The sequence below is a fragment of the Scyliorhinus canicula genome, chromosome 19 (genome assembly GCF_902713615.1).
Source record: "Scyliorhinus canicula chromosome 19, sScyCan1.1, whole genome shotgun sequence".
In the NCBI taxonomy this organism is placed as follows: Eukaryota; Metazoa; Chordata; class Chondrichthyes; order Carcharhiniformes; family Scyliorhinidae; genus Scyliorhinus; species Scyliorhinus canicula.
This window is the reverse complement of record NC_052164.1, coordinates 56,931,950-56,953,586: the sequence shown is the minus strand read 5'-3', so window position 1 is coordinate 56,953,586 and position 21,637 is coordinate 56,931,950. Positions and strand designations below refer to the sequence as shown.

The window sequence follows — 21,637 nt, the reverse complement described above, 5'->3', positions numbered from 1 at the left end:
GAGGACAGCTGTCGCCTACAGATTAACGTAGGAAAACTAAACATTTATTTGAATGAAAAAAGAAAGGAAATACACTAGTTGGCAACATTTTAAATTGAGCGAGAAATCTGGTTCACAGATAAACAAATCAAAGACATGGTCATAAAAAAGGCAAAAGACCACATTGGTTTGCGTTGAAGTCAAAAGCAGAAGCAAATTAAACTTGTACAAGACCATAGCTTCACTCCAGTTGGAATATTGTGCTTCATTTTGGGCATCTTATTACAGGGAGGACATAAAATGGAAAGAGGGTTGGATTCACTGTAATATTTGTGTTGACGATGGCTACAGTTACAGAAAAACTAAGCCAGGGTAGTAGTTTTCATGAGAAGACTAAAGATTAAAAAATAATTTGATACAAAAAAGTCAAAGTCATTACATTGAGAACAAAGAACAAATAAAATTACAGCACAGGAACAGGCCCTTCGGCCCTCCCAGCCTGCACCGATCCAGATCCTTCATCTAAACCTGTCTCCTATTTCCCAAGGTCTACTTCACTCTGTTCCCCGCCCGTTCATATACCTGTCCAGGATACCATTTGTCCCATCGAGTTAAGTGGAGCAATCCAGTCAGTCCCATTCCTGATGCTTTTAGTTTATAGTTCCCTCAAATGCACATCTAATTTCCTTTCAAAATCATTCACTATCTTCACTTCCACCACACTCACAGGCAGCATATTCCTGGTCATTATTACTGTGTTAAAAAGTTCTTCTTCACCCCCTCCGCCTGCATTTCTTGCCCAAAATCTTAAATCTGTGCCTTAAATGTGTCCTTGTAAGGGAATCAGTAAAGGAATCAAGGGTTTTGGAGATAAGGAGGAAAAGTGGAGTTGAGGATACATCAGATACTCTCGCACTGAATGATGGAGCAGACTCAATGGGCTAAATGGCCTATGTCTGTTCCTACTATTAGCTATTTGGAACAGTTTGTTCTTGTCTACCTTATCTAAACTTGTCATAATCGTGTACAGCTCAATCAAATCTCCACTCAACTTCTTTTGCTCAAAAGGAGAACAGCATCAGCTTGTCTCACCTCACCTCATCCCTGGAACCATTCTGGTAAATCTCCTCGGCACACTCTCAAGTACTTTCACATTCTCACTGGTGTGATGACCCAAACTGGGTGCAATACTCCGAGTTGTGGCCTAATCATAGCTTTACAAGTGTTGAGTATTATTTTTCAAAAGAAAATGCTGGAAATGCTCTGGTACCATCTGTTTAAAGAGAACATTTCAGGTTGATGACCTTTCATTCAAACTGAGGAAATGAAACGTACAGAAATATTGTATTTATTTTTATTCGTTCATGGGATGTGGATGGCGCTGGTTGGGCCAGCATTTATTGCCCATCCCTGAGGGCACTTAAGAGTCAACCACATTGCTACAGGTCTGGAGTTACATGTAGGCCAGACCAGGTAAGGATGACAGATTTCATCAGATGACAGATTTCCTTCCGTAAAAGGACATCAGTGAAGCAGATGGGTTTTTACGACAATCGACAATGGTTCCAAGGTCACCATTAGACTTCTTTTTAATTCCAAATTTTTGATTGAATTCAAATACAGGGCAGAATCCCACCATCTGCCCTGGTGGGATTCGAACCCGGGTCCCCAGAGCATTACCCTGGGTCTCTGGATTATTAGTCCAGTGACAATACCACTACGCCACTGCCTCCCCAAACCTTGATTTAAGTATGCTTTGTTAACTACCGCTCAATATGTCCTACCCTGCAAGGATCTGTACGCACGGGCCCCTAGGTTCCTCTATCACTGGACAATCTATAGAACTGTTTCATTAAGTCTATATTACCTCTCCCTACCCCTTCTGCCAAAATACATCACAAGTTTATGTAGAGTTACGAGATGAGAGAATTTTATTTTATATTTCAATCTCGGGTTATGGGCTTGGCTAGGTATTCGGGTTATGGGCTTACATAGAACATAGAACAGTACAGCACAGAACAGGCCCTTCGGCCCTCGATGTTGTGCCGAGCCATGATCACCCTCCTCAAACCCACGTATCCACCCTATACCCGTAACCCAACACCCCCCCCCCACCCCTAACCTTACTTTATAGGACACTACGGGCAATTTAGCATGGCCAATCCACCTAACCCGCACATCTTTGGACTGTGGGAGGAAACCGGAGCACCCGGAGGAAACCCACGCACACACGGGGAGGACGTGCAGACTCCGCACAGACAGTGACCCAGCCGGGGATTGAACCTGGGACCCTGGAGCTGTGCTAGGTTTGGCTAGGTATTCGGGTTATGGGCTTGGTATTTATTCAACATCTTTAGAGAAAATGAAGGTGCTTCCATAATGTCATTAAGTAGGGAGCTTCAAGGTTTTGACCCATCAATGAAGGATCAGCACCACATGCCCAGGTCAGGATGGCATGAGACTTATGGAGAGGCTGGACTTGGTGTTCCAAATAACCTTCTACCCTTATCCATCTAGGTGGTGGAAGCCACAGCTTCTAATGACTCGTGACATGATAATAAGAACACTAATTTAAGATCAGTATGAAAAGAACCCAAATTAGAAACAATTCTCAGAATATTAAATTTGCTTCAACCACCATAATTTGTGGTAGTAGAGTCCATAAATTCTTTTAATGGAAAGTTACATTAGTTGTTTTGATTATCATAGATTATAGAATTTACAGTGCAGGAGGCCATTCGGCCCATCGAGTCTGCACTGGCTCTTGGAAAGAGCACCCTACCCAAGGTTAACACCTCCACCCTATCCCCATAACCCAGTAACCCCACCCAACACTAAGGGAATTTTGGACACTAAGGGCAATTTATCATGGCCAATCCACCTAACCTGCACATATTTGGACTGTGGGAGGAAACCGGAGCACCCGGAGGAAACCCAAGCACACACGGGGAGGATGTGCAGACTCCGCACAGACAGTGAACCAAGCTGGAATCGAACCTGGGACCCTGGAGCTGTGAAGCAATTGTGCTATCCACAATGCTACCGTGCCGCCCAATCTGGAGTGGAGAGGATATTAGGCTTGAAGAGGTGGTCAAAGAATATGCCCAAATTAGTAAGAAACCAATGCTTCATCTTCAAAAGGGTATGTTAAGGTATTCAGGGTGCAAAAAAAGTATGATGGTTGCATGTGGCTCATGCGGCAGACCTGCTGGGTGACAGGGTCAGTTTCTGTGCTAGAACTTGCAGTGATTCTTCAAACTCTCTTCCCTGGTTATTTGTCTACTACTCTTTCTCGGTCACAATTTGGATTGGTTTCTGAAATGAAAGAGAAAATGTTGGAAAATCTCAGCAAGTCTGGCAGCATCTGTAGGGAAAGAAAAGGGCTAACTTTTCGTGTCCAATGACTCTTTGTCAAAGTTAACAGACAAAGTGGGAAATATTTATACTGTGGAGTGAGAATGAAGGATGAAAGATGAAGCGTTGGTTTCTTATTAATTTGGGCATAGTCTTTGACCACCTCTTCAAACCTTTTTTTAAAAATAATTTTTATTGAAAAATTTTGTATTTATATAACAACGAACAGCAATAAAATACCAACAATAACAGTCATACATTCACCCAACCTCAAATGAACAAAACATATTAACAAATTAAATTAACACAATATTAAGTTAAATAACCATAGAAAAATAAAGAACGAACACCCTCCTTTCCCCCCCCCCCCCTCCCCTCCCCCCCCTCCCATTTAGCCTTCAGCTCCTCCACTGACGACTCCTCCACCTCCTGCATTACCTTATAAATGACACCTTCCCCTCTCCGACCCACACCCCAGAAAGCACTCTGTCCATCGCCCCCCGCGAGGGCAGCAAAGGAAATTCCTCCACCTGTCGCCTAGCAAACGCCTTTACCTGCAAGTATCTGAACATGTTTCCTTGGGGAAGCCCAAATTTATCTTCCAGTTCCCCCAGGCCCGCAAACCTCCCGCCAATAAACAGGTCCCTCAATTTACTGATGCCCACCCTATACCACCCCCTAAACCCCCATCAGTGTTCCCCGGGATGAACCGATGATTTCCACCTAATGGAGCCTCCATCGAGCCCGTTTCCCCCCTATGCCGTCTCCACTGTCCCCAGATTCTTAGGGTCGCCGCCACCCACCGGGCTCGTGGTATACCTCTTAGGAGAGAGCGGCAACGGCGCCGTTACCAAGGTACCTCGACAAGACGCCATCTCCATTATTTTCCACGCCACCCCCCCCCCCCCCCTCCATCACCCATTTACGCACCATTGACACATTGACCGCCCAATAGTACCCCAAAAGGTTGGGCAGCGCCAGCCCGCCTCTATCCCTCCCTCGCTCCAGGAAAACCCTCTCCACTCTCGGAGTCCCATGCGCCCACACAAAGCTCAAAATACTGCTAGTCACCCTCCTAAAGAAGGCCCTGGGGACGAAGATGGGCAGGCACTGAAAGAGGAACAAGAACCTCGGAAGCACCATCATTTTGACCGACTGCACCCTTCCCGCTACCGACAATGGCAACATGTCCCACCGTTTGAACTCCTCCTCCATCTGATCCACAAGCCTGGTGAAATTACGCTTGTGAAGAGTCCCCCAGTCCCTAGCCACCTGCACCCACAGGTACCTAAAACTCTCCCCTGCCCTCTTAAGCGGGAGCCTACCAATTCCCTCCTCCTGGTCCCCAGGGTGCACCACAAACACCTCACTCTTGCCTAGATTTAGTTTATAGCCTGAAAATGTCCCAAACTCAACTAGCAGCTCCATCACCCCGGCATCCCTCCCACTGGGTCCACCACATACAGTAGCAGGTCATCGGCATACAACGACACCCTATGTTCCTCCCCACCCCGCACCAAACCCCTCCACCTTCCTGAATCCTTCAACGCCATCGCCAACGGTTCGATTGCCAATGCAAACAACAAGGGGGACAGGGGGCAACCCTGCCTGGTCCCTCGGTAAAGCCGGAAGTACTCCAACCTCCTCCCATTTCGTGGCCATACACGCCATCGGGGCCTCATACAGTAGCCTCACCCATCTAATAAACCATTCACCAAATCCAAACTTCCCCAACACCTCCCATAAGTACCCCCACTCCACTCTATCGAAGGCCGTCTCCGCACCCAGCGTCACCACTATCTCAGCCTCCCCCTCAATCGCCGGCATCATGGTGACATTCAACAACCTCCGCACATTCGTATTCAGCTGCCTTCCCTTAACAAAACCTGTCTGGTCTTCGTGTACAACCCCTGGCACACAGTCCTCTATCCTGGTGGCCAGGATCTTTGCCAGCACCTTGGCATCCACATTAAGGAGAGATATGGGCCTGTACGAACCACACTGCTGGGGGTCCTTGTCCCTCTTTAAGATTAAAGAAATCAGCGCCCGCGGCATCGTCGGGGGCAAAGTCCCCCCCTCCCATGCCTCATTAAGTGTCCGCACTAACAGGGGGCCCACTAGGTCCACAAACTTTTTATAAAACTCCACCGGGAACCCATCCGGCCCCGGCGCCTTCCCTGACTGCATCTGCCCGATCCCCTTAACCAGCTCCTCCAGCTCAATCGGCGCCCCCAACCCCTCCACCTGCTCCTCCTGCACCTTTGGGAAAGATAGCCCGTCGAGAAAACTCTCCATTCCCCTCCTCTCCACCGTTGGCTCCGACCGGTACAGTTCCCCGTAAAAGTCCTTGAAGACCTCATTCACCTCTGCCCCCTTCCGCACCCATTCCCACTCTTATCTCTCACTCCAGCAATTTCCCTAGCCGCATCCCGCTTGCAGAGCTGGTGAGCCAGCATCCTACTCGCCTTTTCACCATTTTCATACACTGCCCCATGTGCCTTCCTCCACTGTACCTCCGCCTTTCTAGTGGTCAACAAATCAAATTTAGCCTGCAGGCTGCGCCTCTCCCCCAACAATCCCTCCTCTGGTGCTTCCGCATACCTCCTATCTACCTCCAGGATCTTCCCCTCCAGTCTATCCCTCTCACTCCTCTCCCTGTGTGTCCGGATGGATATCAGCTCCCCACGAATCACTGCCTTCAGGGCTTCCCAGACCATCCCCACCCGGACCTCCCCCGTATCATTCGCCTTGAGGTACCCCTCAATACTTGCCCGGACCCTCCTGCACACCTCCTCCTCCGCCAAGAACCCCACATCCAACCGCCACAACGGACGCTGGTCCCGCACCTCCCCATCTCCAAATACATCCAATGCGGAGCGTGGTCGGAGATTACAATGGCCGAATACTCGGCCTCCTCCACTCTCGGAATCAGTCCCCTACTCACCAAGAAGAAGTCTATCCGAGAATAAACCCTATATACATGGGAGAAAAAGGAATACTCCCGTGCCCTCGGCCTCACAAACCTGCATGGATCCACCCCTCCCATCTGGTCCATAAACCCCCTCAGCACCTTGGCCGCCGCCGGCCTCCTACCAGTCCTTGAACTGGACCGATCCAGTGAAGGATCCAACACCGTATTGAAGTCCCCACCCATAATCAAATCTCCCGCCTCTAGATCCAGGACACGTCCCAGCATACGCCTCATAAAGCCCGCATCATCCCAATTTGGAGCATACACATTAACAAGTACCACCTTCTCTCCCTGTAGCCTGCCCCTTACCATAACAAACCTACCCTCCTTATCCGCCACCACCTCAGATGCCTCAAACGACACATTTTTCCCCACCAGAATCGCCACCCCCCCGGTTCTTCACATCCAACCGGGAGTGGAAAACCTGCCCCACCCACCCCTTCCTCAGATGGACCTGGTCCGCCACCTTCAGGTGGGTCGCCTGAAGCATTGCCACATCTGCCTTTAGCCCCCTCAGATGAGCAAGTACCCTAGACCGCTTCACCGGCCCATTCAGTCCTCTCACATTCCATGTGACCAACCGGATCAGAGGGCATCTCGCCGCCCTCCCCCGCCGACTAGCCATAGCCCGTCGACTGCCCGCCCCAGGCCAGCACCCCCCCGCCCGACCCAGTCCCCACGGCGACATCACCTCACCTCTGTCCCCCCGGCCCTCACCAGCTCTTTCCTGACCCTGCCAGCAGCATCCTGGTGTTCCCCTTCCCCCCCCCCCCCCCCCCAAGGCTAGGAACCCTCCTAGCCGCGACCTGTCCTCCATTGTACTTCCATGGGTCAGCTAACTTCTGCTGACCCAGGAAACTCCCGCCAAAACCCGACCCCTCCCAAAGTGGGATCGTCCCCCCTCCTGTCACTCCTCAAGGCACCGCTCCAGTGCGGGAAGGAGCCAGTAAAGGCCCCCCCCCCCCCGCCATCTCCACCCCTCCAGCCCCGCAATGCGGGAAACCAGAGGAAAGCCCGCGCTTTCGCACTGCCCCACCACACCCTACTGACGCAGCTCCCAAATACCAGCCCCACCCCATACCCCAACCCCATACAGAATGCAACAAACCCCCAACCCCCCCCCCCCGCAAAATACAAAACTCAAACCATGTCCCCCAACAGAAAACAGAGCAAAACACAAATAAATAACCATATCAAAACTACAAAAGTGCAGAAAAAACACAGCAACAGCAGAAACCAGCAATAAAACATTACAACTGACCCCGCAACCCCCAACCCCTAGTTCGAGTCCAGCTTCTCCGTCTGCACAAAGGCCCACGCCTCCTCCGGGGAATCAAAATAGTAATGCCGCTCCAAATAAGTTACCCACAAGCGCGCAGGCTACAACATTCCGAATTTTATTTTCTTCTTATGGAGCACCTCCTTCGTCCGATTAAACCCGGACCGCCGCTTAGCCACCTCCGCACTCCAATCCTGGAAGATCCGTACTACCGCATTCTCCCAATTGCTGCTCTTTACCCTCTTGGCCCAGCGCAGCACACACTCCCGATCGCTGAACCGGTGGAATCTCACCAGCACCGCACGCGGGGGTTCATTCTCCTTCGACCTCCTGGCCAGTACTCTGTGGGCTCCCTCGAGCTCCAGGGGCAGACTGAAAGACTCTGCCCCCACCAACGTGTTCAGCATCCTGGCCACGTAGGTTGTCAGATCCGACCCCTCCAGACCCTCCGCAAGGCACAAGATCCTCAGATTCTTCCACCTCATGCGGAGATCAAGCTCCTCGAAGCGGTCTTGCCACTTCTTATGGAGTGCCGAGTGCCCCTCCACCTTACTCACGAGGACCACGGCCTCCTCCTCTCGTTCAGCGGCCTTCTCCGGCGATGACGTAGTAAGCCGCGCATTTGGGAGCTCCCGATTTAAACTGACTTTTCGGCTCTTTTTAGAGCCCAAAACAGAGTTTCTTCGACGTCTGCCGGTGGGAGAAGGTGTTGTGATCAACTTTCTCCACATTTAATGCACCTCTTCAAGCCTAATATCCTCTCCACTCCAGATTAGCTTCTTCTACAAAATTGATCAGTTTGTGTTGTGATTCTGATTCTCGGCTTTCGGCATCCCTGTCGGCAAAAGATATGCTACTTTACCCCTTCAACCAGACTGATACGGTGTCATGCGACTGCTTTTCTGATGGCAAGTAATAAATTTCTTTGAACTAAACAAAGGCAAAACAAATCCTGGACTATTCTCCAGTCCACCGGGACATCACCTGAATACAATGAGGATCCAAAGATTTCTGTCAAGGCCTCAGCAATTTCCTCTCTTGCCTCCTTCAGTATTCTGGGGTAGCTCCCATGAGGCCCTGGAGACTTATCCACGTTAATATTTTTCAAGACACCCAACACCTCTTCTTTTTGGAAAATAGTGTGACCTAGGTTATATCTACACACCCTTCTCCGGACTCAACATCCACCAATTCCTTCTCTTTGGTGAATACTGATGCAAAGTATTAATTTATTACCTCGCCCATTTCCTCTGGCTCCACACGTAGATTCCCTCCCTTGTCCTTCAGTGGGCCAATCCTTTCCCTGGCTACCCTCTTGATTTTTATGTACGTGTAAAAAGCCTTGGGCGAAGAGTCATGTTCAATTTGACATGGTAGCTGTTTCTCTCTCCACAGATACCATAATGTACTAAGAACATCCTTTATTTCCATGAGCACAATACAGTGTATTTTCATGTCATCTCTGCAGTATTTAACATGGTCAAGCATTCCACATTTTTCCACATGACTTTATGAGTCAACTTGGATCAACTCCTTTTTGACACATTGGTTAGTTTACCTCCTCCAACAGCTTCGCTTCCTATCCCCATTTGGCAGGCTCCCAAATCTTCCTTCTAACCCTCTCCTATATGGGGTGTCCCACAGAAATATCCTTAGGTATGGGATCAGCTTCCATGTTTACATTTATTATACCCAACTCCATATCTGTATATTGTTCGACTGCTTTCTCTACTGCATTTTCAAGATCTTTTATCTAAAGCTGTCTCTTTAGGGCAGCACAGTAGCATTGTGGTTAGCACAATTGCTTCACAGCTCCAGGGTCCCAGGTTCGATTCCCGGCTTGGATCACTGTCTGTGCAGAGTCTGCACTTTCTCCCCGTGTGTGCGTAGGTTTCCTCCGGGTACTCCAGTTTCCTCCTACAGTCCAAAGATGTGCGGGTTAGGTGGATTGGCAATGCTAAATTGTCCTTGGTGTCCAAAATTGCCCTTCGTGTTGGGTGGGTTACTGGGTAATGGGGATAGGGTGGAGGTGTGGGCTTGGGTTGGGTGCTCTTTCCAAGAGCCCGTGCAGACTCGATGGGACGAATAGCCTCCTTCTGCACTGTAAAATTCTATGATTATCTATGATTATCTTCCATCGTGCCTCCTTTCATGCCTCCTTATTCTCCTATTATTCCTCACTTTCCATTTACTCCGCAAAGGGTCTCAGGACATTTATTTGAGACACTGCGTTGTTAGTAATCTTGTGGGCTGAGTGTCATTTCCATATCAACTTACTTATGAATACTGATGTAAGCAGTGGTACTTGTACAGCCTGTTGACAATGCTTCGAATATGATCGAAGTGTCCACTCGTGATAGTCCCGATCCCCCGACATCCGGACGAACATAAATCCCACCAAACCCGAGTTGAGCAGCTTTCCTCATTACCTCCACAGGAAAGTGTTCCTGTTCGACATTGAAATACAGAAATTATAAAGTTATAACCCCAAAACAAAATTCAAAGAAAATTTTGAGAAAATGTACGCTTCTAAATTGTGGAATGATACAGCAAGTATAACGTATACATCAAGCCATACAAGTGCCTAGCTTCTGCTCAGACCCTTCTATATTCCAGTGAAGGTTTGAAAGTAGTAAATTGTTTTGGTTTAGCAACAGATATAGTACTTACAGGCAACATTCTCAAAGGAACAGGCAGAGTATTTGCAGTGATAGTAAGACCTATCATTTGGCAAAGACAGCAAAATTATATTGTGGAGCAGTGAATGCTCCTTTTAGGCAAAGGCAACAACATACAAGAACGGCCTCTTTTTGTACTGCAGATGTTACATACTGGAACCTTAGCTTTGTTTAACTGAGTGATTAATTGACAAGTCGTGAGACATTGTGGAACAGGTGCATTCTTGGGAGAGGGAGCTGAAACAAAGCGATCAGAGCAAATTTAAAAGTGTAAATTGCCCTCATTAAGAATAAAGAAAAAAAGTATTTATAATAGAATCAAATTTAAACTTTCCTACATTTCACCTAATTCAGAACTTTAAATTAATTTGTGTTTTATTTTCAGTGAGCTGCTGCTGAGAAAAAGTGGAAACTAGAGTTGGATTTGAGCTGGAAAAGACTAGTCCGATCTCGATTCATAAAGACTGTGTCCGATCTCCGCTTGTGCCTGGCCAGTGCGATTGGGTGGGTGGTGAAGTCTCCAAGTCCACCAAGTTATTAGATGAATATTAACAGTCTAACCTATGCTTATGAACTTATAGTGGTAGTACAGGAAGGTAGAATCATTTGTGTGCTTTTGATAGTGTATGATAAAACCTCTTTTGGAAGAGTGATAAGCGTTGGGATTTTTATGTTGTGTTTAGTAAAGAAATGATTTGATTCAAAGTTAAAGATGTCATATCTATCTATCGACTGAGCAAGGGTCCCAGTCTACAAATGTCTTGCTGAGTGTGGAGGCAGTAATGTCAGCAAGTGTCATCTTACAATTCACAGGCAGCATATAAAGTCAAATGCACCTAAAATCATTCATTTTTCATTTCAATTTACAGATAGTGAAAAAATGTATGACTGTATTTAACGATGAAAATAAAGATACAGGCTTAAGGTAAAAAAGTAAAATCTATTGAACTTTTAATCATCAAAGAAAGATTTGACATTCCCCAAATACAAAATGAGTTATTTCAGGGGGGTTGGTCCTTCGCAGTAATTATGTTAATGCGGCAAAAAACATCAAATTATACCCCATTCAATAAAGTACAACTTTTCCAAGGTTTTTACATTGAGACAAACAGTAGTCAAATCATGATCGCAATGCAGATTGTACTCGGGTAACTGCTTTTGCTCAATTTCTCAAGTAATGCAGACTTACAGCAACTTCTCAATTTCTGCATTATTCTCCATATGGTCCAACCGTGAGAGTTGAGTCATGATGGTGAATACTGAGCTTGGCTGCCTTTACCACAGCACAATCCAAGTTATTGTAATATACATAATCACTCCAATTTAAAATGCATTCTGTTCGGTTTGAGAAACAGGTTTATTCCATTTTAAGTTTGATAGTTAATGGTTTCTAACCGATGATACTGGTTAATGTTGTGATTGCAAATGTACACTGAAGGAACAACAACGACAGCATTACACTGATTAAAAATTATTCAACAATTACAGTTCAAAACTTATTAAATCAAGCAAACACACTGCAGTAAAGAACAAAAAAAACCCTGCTGAGCCTTTTAGAAATGTAATTTTAGTACAATGCCAAAAGATTCTGCATCAAAACTCTCGGTGAACAGATGTTGATTTTTCTTCCTGGCTTGCTCAGAGAAAAGGCTCAAAAGAATATCAAATCTTACCTGCACTTCTCATTGTCTTGGTGTGCCAGCTTTCATATCCCAACCCTAATTGCTCTTTAGAAGGTGGCGGTGAGCCTTCTCCTTGATTTGCTATATTCTTTGTGGTGAATTGGGTGAGATTGGGAAGGGAACCTGGAGGGGACGATATTCCCAAGCCTTGATCTAGCCATGAAGGTCATAGGATTGCTGATTGCATTGTGTGGACAGTACACACTGCAGCCGTGGTACACTGATGGTGGAGGAAATTTTAGGCAAGTGGATAGGATCTTAATTAAATGGGATGCTACATTCTGAATGGCATCAAGCATCTTGATAGCTGCTAAAGCTGTACATTCCACGCAAGTGGAATATGGTCCATGGCACTCCTGACTTATGTCTTGTAGATGGACAGGTGTTAAGGAGTCAGAAGGTGGGTTACTCTCTGCAGAATTCCCAGCCTCTGACGTACTCTTGTAGCCACAGCAATTTTTTTGGTTCTTTTCCCGGCTGTTTATAAATATTTTTATTCCAAAAATTTAAAATTATCACATAGAAAACGATCCAAAAGATGTTTTTTTTTTAAACATAGCAATAACCCATAATCTCCCCCCCCCCCCCCCCCCCCCCTCCTTCTTCTGACCCAACCTCCACCAACTCCCCCTAGTTGCCGGCCACAAACAAGTCCTTAAAGGTGATGAACAGCTTCCACCTGGAATAGAACCCTTTGCCCGACGCTCTAATAACCTGCTTAATCTTTTCCAGTCTCACAAACTCTTGAGAAGTCCCCAATCGTGCCAAAGCCTTAAGATGGCGCCACCCAGGTGCGCCGTCGAGTCCGACAACCCAAAAATCACCATCAATGGTCACGGCTCCAACCTGACTCCCATCATCTCCGACAGAGTCTCTAAACAGGAGACCCAAACCTCAAAAAAACTTAGGGCAGGACCAGAACATGTGTGAATCGTTTGCAGGCCCCTTCCAACAACACCCACATTTGCCTCTATTCCGGGTAAGAACTCACTCGTGCGTGCTCCAGTCAAGTGCGCCCTGTGAACTATTTGAAACTGCATCAAACTCAGCCTGGGAAAAGAAGAGGTGGAATACACCCACGCAAGATCCCACTCCAAACACCTCCCTCCACCTCCAGGACCAGCTCCTCCTCCCACTTCCCCTTCACTTCCTTCAATGGTGCTCTCCGTCTCCAACAACCACCCAGAAATATCAAAAATCTTCCCTTCTCTATCTCATTTCGAGATAGCATCCTATCCATAAGCATAGGTCCCGGTGACCAAGGGAACAAAGACAGCTCCCAAGGGAACAAAGACAGCTCCCAAGGGAACAAAGACAGCTCTTTATGAACAAAGTTCCTCAACTGCAAACACCTAAACAAACTCCCCCTCGGGAGTTGAAATTTCTCCACTATTTCCTCCAATTCCATAAACCTACCTTCTACAAACAAATCCCTGAACCTTTCGACCCCCTCCCTCCTCCTCCAAATCTTTTTTCTTTTCTTTTTTTAATTTAGTGCATCCAAATAATTTTTTCCAATTAAGGGGCAATTTAGCATGGCCAATCCACCGACCCTGCACATCTTTGGGTTGTGGGGGCAAAACCCACACAAACACGGGGAGAATGTGCAAACTCCACAGGGACAGTGACCCAGAGCTAGGATTGAACCTGGGACCTCGGCGCCGAGAGGCAGGAATGCTAATCCCTGTGCCCCAGTGCTGCCCTCTCCTCCAAATCTTATACAATGCTCCCAATTTAAAATGCTACCGAAATTGGTTCCAAATTCATAAGAGATGCCACCACCACCGGGCTCGCAGAGAACCTGGCCGGAGCGATCATAGAATTTACAGTGCACAGAGAACGGAAGAGGAGCCATCATCAACATCTTCGACATGAACCTACACTGGAAGACTCCTCCATCTGCCTCCACCTTAGCCCCAGCTCCCTCATCCACTTCACATTTTCTCGATGTTCGTCCCCTAGTAATAGTTCACTTGAGGAAGGGCTCCAAAAGCTCGTGATTCGAAACAAATCTGTTGGACTTTAACCTGGTGTTGTAAGACTTCTTACTGTACTAATGGAACATCAGATTTGGTAGCGCCAACCCCATGATTGCCACATCCTCTGCAGGAAGGCTCTTCGAAACCTTACCCACTCAGATAAAGCCCAAGATTAACTTATTAACCGTAATGAAAAAGGATTTAGGGAGGAAGATCGGTAGACACTGGAACACAAATAAGAACCTCGGTAGAATGTTCATTTTGACCGGCTACACTCTCCCTGTCCCTGCCAAGGACAATGGGAGGGCATCCAGATCTTTAAGTCCCCCTTCACCCCCTCCACCTGACTGGCCAGGTTCAATTTATGCAGCAAGGCCGAGTCATGAGCCACCTGAATCCCTAAATACCTAAACCTTGTCTTGGCCAGCCTAAACGTTAGCCTTCCCAAATCCACTTCCTTCCCCAAGGGATTCACCGAGAAGATCTCGCTCTTAGTCACTTTCAATTTGTACTCGGAAAAGGACACAAACCTCCTCAACAGCTCCATTATCTTCCCCACACTAGAGAAAGGATCTGAAACAGGTCATCTGCGTAAAAGGACACCCAATGCTCCTTACTCCCCCACTCTATGCCCCACCACCTGCTGATAATCTAAGCAAAATGGCCAATGGCTCAATCGCCAGCGCAAACAGTAACGGGGACAATGGACATCCCTGCCCGTGTACAACCATATGTACCCTGAACTCACTGCGTTGGACTGAACATTTCCGTGGGGGCACCAAACAGCAGTGAGACGTCCGGTGGCAGCCATGGAGTGAGTGGTTGCACACAGGGCAGCTCCGGCTCAAAGGCGTGGATTTGTGCTCTTTTTACACGAAAATGGGGGAATTCTGACGGGAAAGTGCAGCTGAAGGTGTGGAGGAGAAGTTCCCCCGGGAGTGGCATGACTGTTGGCTATAAATCCCGGCAGGTGTTCCCCCGGGGAATGGCATGTCTGCTGGTTATAAAACCCTGGCCAAGGAACTGGGAGAGACCTGTCGCCCAGCAACAATTGGAAAGATGGCAGAGGGGGATGATTGTTGCATGCTGGAAAACTCCAGATGGAGCAACTGATAGCATTCAAAGTTCCGCCAACAACGAAAAGAAATGCAGGAAGACAGATCCAAGGCCATTGAAGGAGCGGTTGCACCCATGAAAGGTTTGATGGAAAGAGTCGAGAAGTGCTTGTAGGCGCAGAGGTCGCAGATCCAGGAGATAGAGAGGATGCTTTTTGAGCAGTGATCAAGTGGTGGCATTGGATGTGGAGATAGGGCTCCAAGGGAACCGTTGCAAGTCGCCAACAGCAAAGGTAGAGGAGCAGAACCTGCATATTGTTGACCAGCCTGAAGGTGTGGAAGGCACAAGTGCTACGAGAACTACGAGAAGGCACAAGTCTTGAGAATGCTGGCGGGGCTGGTGGCAGAGGGGGTTTTGGACAAGGCCCACAAGTCTCTAAGGCGAAGGCAAGAGCGGGGGAGCTGCCATGGGCAGTGATTGTGAGGTTCAACAAATTTGTGGAGAAGAGGATCCTGCAGTGGGCCAGGGAGAAGCGCCATTGCGAATTGGAGGGGAACAAGGTCAGGACATTGGAGCGGGGCAGGCAAAAAGGCGTGCTGGGTTCAACAAGGCCAAGGCGGCTCTTAATCGAAGGCAGATCAAGTGTGGGGTGCTCTACCCGGCAAAACTGTGGGTGACTTTTGAAGGCCGGGAGTATTATTTTGAAACCCCACAAAAGGCCAATGACTTTTTTTAGAGATCATAAACTTGTGGAGAGCTGAACTTTGAATTTGAGTACAGGGATGCAGGTAGGGTGGGGGCTGGAAGGTGGGGAAATTTTCTTTCTTCCTGGGTGGGATGGCAGACAAGAGGAGCCTTCCGATTCAGGGGGTGAGGAAAGGGGATATGGGGTGGCTTCTGGACGGGCTAGAATTCCCGCGACTGGATGAGGAGAGGAGGCAGGTGCTGGAGGAACCATTAGGGTTGAGAGATGTGATGGAAAGCAGAAAAAGCATGAAGTCAGGGAAGGCCCAGGGTTGGACAGTTATCCGGCAGAGCTCTATAAGGAGTTTGTGACGGTGTTGGCACCACACTTATTGGGGGCGTTGAGCGAGGTGCTGGAGAACGGGGAGCTGCCGACAAGAATGACTCAGGCGACGATCACACTAATACCAATGAAGTGGAAGCGAGAGTGTGGGACATGCAGGCCCATATCACTGTTGAATACAGATGTGAAAGCGTTGCCTAAATTACTGGGGGGGAGAATCTAAGTTCGCAGATGGCCAAACGGGCTTTATGAAGGGTAGGTAACCTTCCAATAGTATGAGGTGGTTATTAAATGTGATAATTACCCCGTCGAGGGGACGGGTACCGGAGGTAGTGGTATCTATGGATGCGGGGAAGGCTTTTGACCGGGTAGAGTGACGGTACATGTTTGAGGTTCTGGGAAGGTTTGGGTTCGGGCCGAAGTTTGTGGCATGGATGTGTCTGCTGTACGTGGCCCCGGTGGCGAGTGTACAGACAAACAAGACCAGTTCACGGAGCTTCAGTTTGCATAGGGAAACGAGGCTGGGGTGTCTGTTGTCGCCGCCGTTGTTTGTGCAAGTGATAGAACCCTTGCCGATGGCCCTTAGGGGTCAGCAGTGGCAGGGGATCATGAGGAGTAGAAAGTACCGCGTGTCACTGTATGCGGATGACCTGCTGTTGTATGTTTCAGACCTGTTGGAGAGTATGGAGAGAATTATGGGCTTATTAGAGGTTCGGGACCTTCTCGGGCTACAAGTTAAATGTGGGAAAAAGCGAGGTGTTTACGGTGAACGTGGCGGGTTGGGGTGCTAATTTAGAAGTGTTGCCATTAGGGTAGTCAGAGATAGGTTTAGGTATCCGAGGTGGCCAGGTGATGGGGGAAGTGAGCAACGTTGCATAAATAAACTTAACAAAGCTGGTGGAGGACTTTAGGAAATGGGATACGCTACACCTGACACTGGTGGGAAGGGTCCAAGTGGTGAAAATGAAGGTCCTGCCAAGGTTCCGATTTGTATTCCAGACTCTCCTGTTATGGGCCAGGGTTCAAGAGAACCCCAAAGCGTATCATGGAGTTCACCTGACCCACAACTTATATTAGATTGTGGTATGGGGAGCACACAGCCCACTCTACAGGTGTGGTACAGCAGAATTGGAAAAATATTTCTGAAAGCAAAACAATGTTTATTCTATGAACTCAAGTTAACCTTTTTAAAACATATAGTGAACATCTTAGCAACCATTAATTCAAATACAACCTCCAAAGACTACAACACTAAGTAATCCTTTAAACTTTCATTTTAACATCCATACGACTTAAAAACAAAACCTAATTCAGAAGCACATCAGGTCACTACTGAAAACATTTATAATTCTGTATTCACCAAATGATCAAGAGATAGTCTTTTGATGGCAGATAGAACAGCAGTACACCTGCTTGGTCTGGCTTCAGCTCCAACACTGAAAACGAAACTAAAACACACCCTGCAGCCTGCTCAAAAACAAAAGTAAAAAGCTGACAGATAGCGCAGCTCCACCCATTCTGACATCACTGCAGTAATAAACACCCATTTCTTAAAGGTACCTTACAAATGCTTCCTTTTTCTTTTTGGCAAGGTTCATAAAAACCCTCGTTATCCAGGGTTCCCCATACTTGCCACCCTTGCCTATCGTCCTCACAGGTACATGCTGGTCCTGAATTCCAATCAACTGACATTTGAAAGTCTCTCACATGCAGGATGTTGATTTTCCCTCAAACAGCCTCACCCAGTCAACACTCTCCAGATCCTGCCTAATGCTGTTGTAATTAGCCTTCCCCCAGTCTAACACCTTTACTTGAGGACCACTCTTGTCCTTATCCATAAGCAGCTTAAAACTTACAGAATTATGATCACTGTTCCCAAAATGATCTGCGACTGAAACTTCGATCACCTGGCCGGGCTCATTCCCCAGCACCAGGTCTAATATGGCCCCTTCCAGAGTTGGGCTAGTTACATATTGTTTCAAGAAACCCTCCTGGATGCTCCTTACAAATTCTCCTCCATCCATGCCTCTGGCAGTAAGTGTGTCCCAGTCAATACAGGGAAAGTTAAAATCACCCACCACAAAACTCTATTGTTTATGCATCTTTTCAAGATCAGTCTGCATATCTGCTCCTGTATCTCCCAGTGGCTGTTAGGAGGTCTGTAGAAACCCCCAACATTGTGACAGCACCCTTCCTATTCCTGAGCTCAACCCATATTGCCTCGCTGCCTGAACTCTCCAAGCTATCCTCCCTCAGCACAGCTGCGATATTCTCCTTAGCCAATAATGCAACTCTCCCACCCCTTTTGCAACCCCCTCTATCCTGCCTGAAGCATCTAAATCCGGGAATGTTTCATTGCCAATCCTGTCCCTCTTTCTGTAACAGCAACATCATAATTCCATGTACTAATCCCAGCTCTATGTTCATCTTTCTTATCTGAAATACTCCTCGCATGAAAACTAATGCACTTCAGCACACCAGCATTGACCAACCACTCCCTGCCTGCTTTTCCTCTTAATCTTACTGGCCTTGTGCTGTAAGTAGAGAGATTTTGGATAGGTGCAAAAGTAACAGGGCTGTTGTGCCGGGGATTTTGATTTTGCCTATATTGACTGGGACTCACTTAGTGCTGGGGCTTGGATGGGGCAGAGTTGCAAGGTGTATCCAGGAAGCCTTCTTGATGCAATACTTGGATAGTCCAACTAGGGAAGGGGTAGTACTGGATCTGGCATTCGGGAATGAGGCTGGATGAGGTTTCCGGAGGGGAACATTTTGGGAGTAGTGACCACAATTCCATAGGTTTTAGGGTACTTTTAAATAGGGATGAGGATAAACCTCATGTTAATGTGCTAAACTGGGGAAAGGCAAATTACGATAACATGAGACAGGATTAAAGAATTTGGATTGGGTGCGGATGTTGGAGGGTAAATCAGCATTGGGACATGTGGAAGTCTTTTACGCGACAGTTGATTAGGATTCAGGAAAGGCACGTTCCTGAGAGAACGAAGGATAAGTATGGGAAGTTTAGGGAGCCTTGGATAACCAGGGATATTGTGAACCTCGTCAAAACAAAAAGAAAACTTTTGTGCCGTCTAGAAGGTTGGGGACAGTCAGAACACTTCAGTATAAAGAAAGTAGGAAAGCACTGAAGCAGGAAATTAGAAGGACTAAGAGGGGTCATGTAAAGTCCTCGGCAATGACTATGGTAAAGATCAAGGAGTTGTGGTCACGGTCACTGTCACCGAAATTCTCTCCCACCGAGACATCTGACACAGGGCAGCATGGTAGCATTGTGGATAGCACAATTGCTTCACAGCTCCAGGGTCCCAGATTCGATTCCGGCTTGGGTCACTGTCTGTGCGGAGGCTGCACATCCTCCCCGCGTGTTCGTGGGTTTCCTCCGGGTGCTCCGGTTTCCTCCCACAGTTCAAAGATGTGCAGGTTAGGTGGATTGGCCATGATAAATTGCCCTTAGTGTCCAAAATTGCCCTTAGTGTTGGGTGGGGTTACTGGGTTATGGGGATAGGGTGGAGGTGTTGACCTTGGGTAGGGTGCTCTTTCCAAGAGCCGGTGCAGACTCGATGGGCCGAATGGCCTCCTTCTGCACTGTAAATTCTATGATCTATGATAGGTCGGATTAAGGTGAATCCCAAAGCTTTTTATTCATATGTAAAAAGCAAGAGGGTGGCCAGGGAAAGAATTGGACCACTTAAGGACAGTGGGGAGAATCTATGTGTTGCGCCAGAGGAAATGGGCGAGGTACTAATGAGTACTTTGCATCAGTGTTCACCAAAGGACTTTGTGGAAGATGATTCTTGGGTAGGGTGTGTGGACAGTCTGGGTCATGTTGACATCGAAACGGAGGATGTACTGGGACTTCTAAAAGATATTAAGGCAGATAGGTCTCCTGGATCGGACGGGATTTATCCCGGAATACCAAGGGAAGAAATTTCTGGGGCCTCGACTGACATCTTTGTATCCTCATTGGCTGCAGGTGAGATTCCAGAGGTCTGGAGAACAGGTAATGTGGTAGCTGATTAAGAAAGGTTGAAGGGATAATTCTGGAAACTAAGTTGTAGGGGAAATTAGAAAACTCCAATTTAAAGGAGGAGGTAAAAGTGCAGGTTAGCGATGTGGTGGTTGGTTACCAGAAAATAAAAATGAGGGATGGAACAGGTGACTGTCTTAATGCACCAATTTACCTGAAGAAGGAGCCGTGCTCCGAAAGCTCGTGTTTGAAACAAACCTGTTGGACTTTAACCTGGTGTTGTAAGACTTCTTACTGTGCTCACCCCAGTCCAACGCCGGCATCTCCACATCATTAATGCACCAAGGAATTATAGAAGAGTAGGAAAATCTAACAGTAAAATAAAAGCTTTGTATCTGAATGCAAAAAGCATTCGTAATAATGAGCTAATGTCGCAAATAGAAACAAAAGGTTATGACTTGATCGGAATTACTGATACATGGTCAGAGGAAGACCAGGTCTGGCAATTGAATATCCAAGTGTATTTCAGAAAGATGGGATGAAAGGAAAAGGAGGTGGCGTAGCCCTGCTAGTGAGGAAAGGAGTAATGGGAAATGAGGGGCAGCACGGTAGCACAGTGGTTAGCACAGTTGCTTCACAGCTCCAGGTTCGATTCCCGGCTTGAGTCACTGTCTGTGCGAGTTTGCACGTCCTCCCCCTGTGTGCGTGGGTTTCCTCCTGGTGCTCCGGTTTCCTCCCACAGTCCAAAGATGTGCAGGTGAGGTGGATTGGCAATGTTAAATTGCTCTTAGTGTCCAAAAAAAGTTAGGTGAGGTTGCTGGGATAGGGTGGAGGTGTGGGCTTGGGTAGGGTGCTCTTTCCGAGGGCTGGTGCAGACTCGATGGGCTGAATGGCCTCCTTCTGCACTGTAAATTCTATGATTCCATGATTCTATGACATAAGCACTGGAGATCAAGTTGTTGAATCAGTCTGGGTAGTAATCTATAGATCCCCAAACAGTAGTTCTACAGTGGGGCACAGTATAAGCCAGGAAATACTGGGGGCTTGCAAGAAAGGACCGGCAATAATTTTTTTTTTTTTAGAAATTTAGAGTACCCAACTCATTTTTTCCAATTACGGTGCAATTTAGCGTGGCCAATACACCTTCCCTGTACATCTTTTGGGTTGTGGGGTCGGGAACCACGCAAAGATGGGGAGAATGTGCAAACTCCACACGGACAGTGACCCAGAGCCGGGATCGAACCTGGGACCTCGGCACGGTGGGCTAATCCACTGCGCCATCGTGCTGCCCAGGTCCGGCAATAATAATGGGTAATTTTAATATGCACATGGACTGGAGTAATCAAATTGGCATGAGAAGCCTGGAGGCAGAGTTCATTGAATGCATTAGAGATTGTTTCTTGGAACAGTATGTTGGGGAACCAACCAGGCAGGAGGCTACTCTTGATTTGGTATTTTGTAATGAGGAGGGATTAATTAATGACCTCATAGTTGAAATGAAATGAAAATCGCTTATTGTCACAAGTAGGCTTCAAATGAAGTTACTGTGAAAAGCCCCTAGTCGCCACATTCCGGCGCCTGTTCGGGAAGGCTGGTACGGGAATTGAACCGTGCTGCTGGCCTGCCTTGGTCTGCTTTCAAAGC

The 21,637-nt window shown here is 47.4% G+C and overlaps 1 protein-coding gene across 1 annotated transcript in view; it reads right to left on the bottom strand.

Moving 5' to 3' along the window:
• acad8 (acyl-CoA dehydrogenase family, member 8) overlaps positions 1–21,637 on the bottom strand; it is a 121,672-nt gene that overhangs the window by 79,464 nt on the left and 20,571 nt on the right. The window contains exon 3 of the mRNA XM_038779033.1: positions 9,861–10,030. Coding sequence (XP_038634961.1) covers positions 9,861–10,030 — 170 coding nt within the window. The remainder of the gene's footprint in view (positions 1–9,860; positions 10,031–21,637) is intronic.